This window comes from Carya illinoinensis, chromosome 3 (genome assembly GCF_018687715.1).
Source record: "Carya illinoinensis cultivar Pawnee chromosome 3, C.illinoinensisPawnee_v1, whole genome shotgun sequence".
Classification (NCBI taxonomy): Eukaryota; Viridiplantae; Streptophyta; class Magnoliopsida; order Fagales; family Juglandaceae; genus Carya; species Carya illinoinensis.
The window spans coordinates 43,177,406-43,180,726 of record NC_056754.1 but is presented as its reverse complement, the minus strand read 5'-3'; the positions used below and the strand labels follow the sequence as shown (position 1 = coordinate 43,180,726).

Here is a 3,321-nt window from a genome sequence, read left to right as displayed (position 1 = left end):
ATATGAGATATACATTTGCATCTGGACTTGTTGTGGTAGTGGTAAGTTATTATCCTACCACATTCAATTTTAATATGGAGTATGACTTTGGAATGATGTTTTTGAGCATACATTGTTATATTCTGTTGGTTTCTTTCAAGTCAAAAATTTACCCCCCTACATTGAGTCTAACAGAAGATAGTTAGCTTGTAACAAGAGGTTATTGCCTACATATATATGTGCAGAATATTTGGATGTACATATACAGTTCTACATCCACAAGGGGACCATAAGTGACTGAGCTTGTGTCACTTGTTTTAAAAAAACTGATTTTGAGAATTGTGGTTTTTTTACATTCTAAACGGAACATGTGTAGTTAGGCCGTAAATATATAGCATTGATAAGTTATCGGGAAGAATTATAATCTTGGGCATTTCGGTGTAAGGTTTTGAAGCATGGGTGATTAGTTCAATTCTTTCATGGGTGTTTAACGTGGAAAATAAAAAACTTATATCTATTGGAAAGGGTTTCTTAAATGGTATGACATGTAACGAAAAATACATATTCAATATGGCCTGAAATATATTGTGAGTATTATCTTATGGGAATATAATAAAGTTTGCACGTCTTGGTAATTTCTTCCGCAACTAAAATCTGATTCTTCATATGATACTATTTGTGTCCAAATGCCAACCATGGCCTGAAATTCACATTATAACATCAACACTTAGAAATGAATACGTTCATATCTTGTTGTAGGCTTTTGTTGTCGACTTTATATTGTGTCTACCTCTTTTTTGACTTAATTTACCTTTCAATCTTTTGTAATTGATAATACACTTGGGAGATTTCTCTTATCATGTTTATGGATAATGTTTATTATCACCTCCTCCTGATACTGCTTCTTAATTTAAACATAAGTTTAAATAAGATAAGGCAAACAACATTCTTATCAATGTGTGTGTTTGTATAGCAATTTCCCTCTGCGTGTATCATGCTCCACATGCTAGTTACTTCTAGAACCTACCTTATTATAATTATAACTTCATATCAAAACCACTCATGCCTTCTTCTTTTTATTAGATGGACAATAGTTGGATGAGTGAAGGTGATAGACTTCTATCACCTGTTTATGCTGAAGGGGTTAACAATTTCTTAACAATGGCACGAACCCATTCCATGGGAAGTGATCGCATTCGGTGTCTGTGCCGTATATGCTGTAATAATCTCTTCTTGCCTATATTTGAGGTAGAGTCTCACTTGTTCATAAAAGGGATAGATCCAAACTACACCCACTAGATATTTCATGGGGAGGAGGAAACTCTCCCCATCATTGACAATGATGACGATCCCGGAGTTGAAAGTGGATACGTCTACATTGATAACATGGACCATATGTTCGATGACATACGGGCAGCCACAAGCGGAGATGCTCCTGAAGACAACAATACATCACCAACTCACTTAGCAATACCACAGTCCACCCCAAACTCAACTTTTGACCAACTATTAGACGATGTCCGACGTCCTCTTTTCAACAGCTGCACAAAATTCTCAAAGCTCTCTTTCGTTGTGAAGTTGTTACACATTAAAACACTTGGGGGATGGTCAATCAAGTCTTTTGATATGCTCCTAAGCCTTTTGCGGTCAGCCTTTCCTAATGTTGAATTGCCACAATCATATGTGGAGGCCAGGACATTGGAGCAAGGTTTGGGTTTCATGTACCACAAAATTCATGCATTCTCTAATGATTACATCTTATTCTGGAAGGAAAATGCTAATCTTAATGAGTACCCTATCTGTAAGGCTTTGTGATGGATGCCAAATACACACGGGTCATGAGTGATCCCTTAAAAAGTGCTTCGGCATTTTCCTTTGAAGCCAAGATTGCAGTGTCTCTTTGTGTCAGGCAGGATAGCAGGTGACATGAGATGGCATAAGGAGCAGGGGGTCACCGATGACACTAGTATGAGACATCCTACTGACTCTAAGTCCTGGAAGACATTTGATCAAGCTCACCCCAGATTTGCTACGGATGCTCGCAATGTTAGGCTCGGTTTGGCAAGCGACGAATTTAATCCATTCAACAATCTAGCTAAACCTTATAGCATTTGGCTAGTGATTCTTGTCTCGTGTAACTTACCACCGTGGTTATGCATGAAAGACATGTTCTTCATGACATCCCTCATCATCCCTGGCCCAAAATCACCAGGGAATGATATTGATGTTTATTTGCAACCGTTAATTGATGAGTTACTTGAACTCTGGGAACATGGGATACCTACATATGATGCATCTACTAAGGAAATGTTCATGTTACATGCTGCCTTATTGTGGACAATCAATGACTTTCCTGCCTATGAAAATCTATCTGGGTGGTCAACAAAAGGGAAAATGGCATGTCCGTCTTGCAATGCACAAACAGATTCCAACTGGTTGAAGTATGGCAGGAAACATTGTTATATGGGACATCGATGTCTCTTACCGAGAGATCACATTTGGCGAACGAGAAAATGGTTGTTCAATGGTAAAGAAGATCTTCGCATGCCACCAACAATGGTTGAAGGAGCGGATCTTTTAACTCAATTACAAATGCTTGGAGATATTCAATTTGGAAAATCTTGTAGGAAGAGGAAACACACTGCAGAGGAGTTGAACTGGACTAAGAAAAGCATCTTCTTCAAACTACCTTATTGGTCAACTTTGCGGCTTAGACATACTTTAGATGTTATGCATATTGAGAAGAATATTTCTGAGAACATTTTGGGCAGTTTTATGAACATACCTGGCAAGACAAAAGATAACACTAATTCACGACGTGACCTAGAGATCTTGGGCTTTAGAAAGGAATTACATTTGAAACGTGAAGGTGAACGTGTTACAATGCCACATGCATCATACACATTTCATGGAGATGAAAGGAATAAATTCCGTGAGTGGCTTGCTGAGGTTAAATATCCAGATGGGTTTGATGCCAATATCACTCATTGTGTATCTGTACGTGATTCCAAAATCTCTGGGCTCAAAAGCCATGACCATCATGTTTTGTTGTAAACACTACTTCTTATTACTGTGGGGGGGGGGGGGGGGGGGGGTTCTTAAAGAGGGATATTGCATTGGCTTTGACTGAACTTAGTAGTTTCTTCAAAGAGTTGTGTGCCCAAACACTAGATGTGAATCATCTATCAAAGCTTCAACTTGATATCGTCACCATTCTATGCAAACTAGAGATGATATTTCCTCCATCTTTTTTGATGTTATGGTCCACCTAGCTGTACACTTACCCCATGAGGCCATTCTCAGAGTTCTAGTTCAATATCGGTGGATGTACTTGTTTGAGAG

The 3,321-nt window shown here is 38.5% G+C and overlaps 1 protein-coding gene across 1 annotated transcript; it reads left to right on the top strand.

The window, feature by feature from the left end:
• The first annotated feature begins 1,062 nt into the window (after positions 1–1,062).
• On the top strand, positions 1,063–3,033 carry LOC122304832. The gene is made up of 3 exons (XM_043117099.1): positions 1,063–1,227; positions 1,279–1,780; positions 1,889–3,033. The coding sequence occupies exons 1-3, from the start codon at positions 1,063–1,065 to the stop codon at positions 3,031–3,033; spliced, it is 1,812 nt and encodes a 603-aa protein (XP_042973033.1).
• The last annotated feature ends 288 nt before the right edge of the window (positions 3,034–3,321 follow it).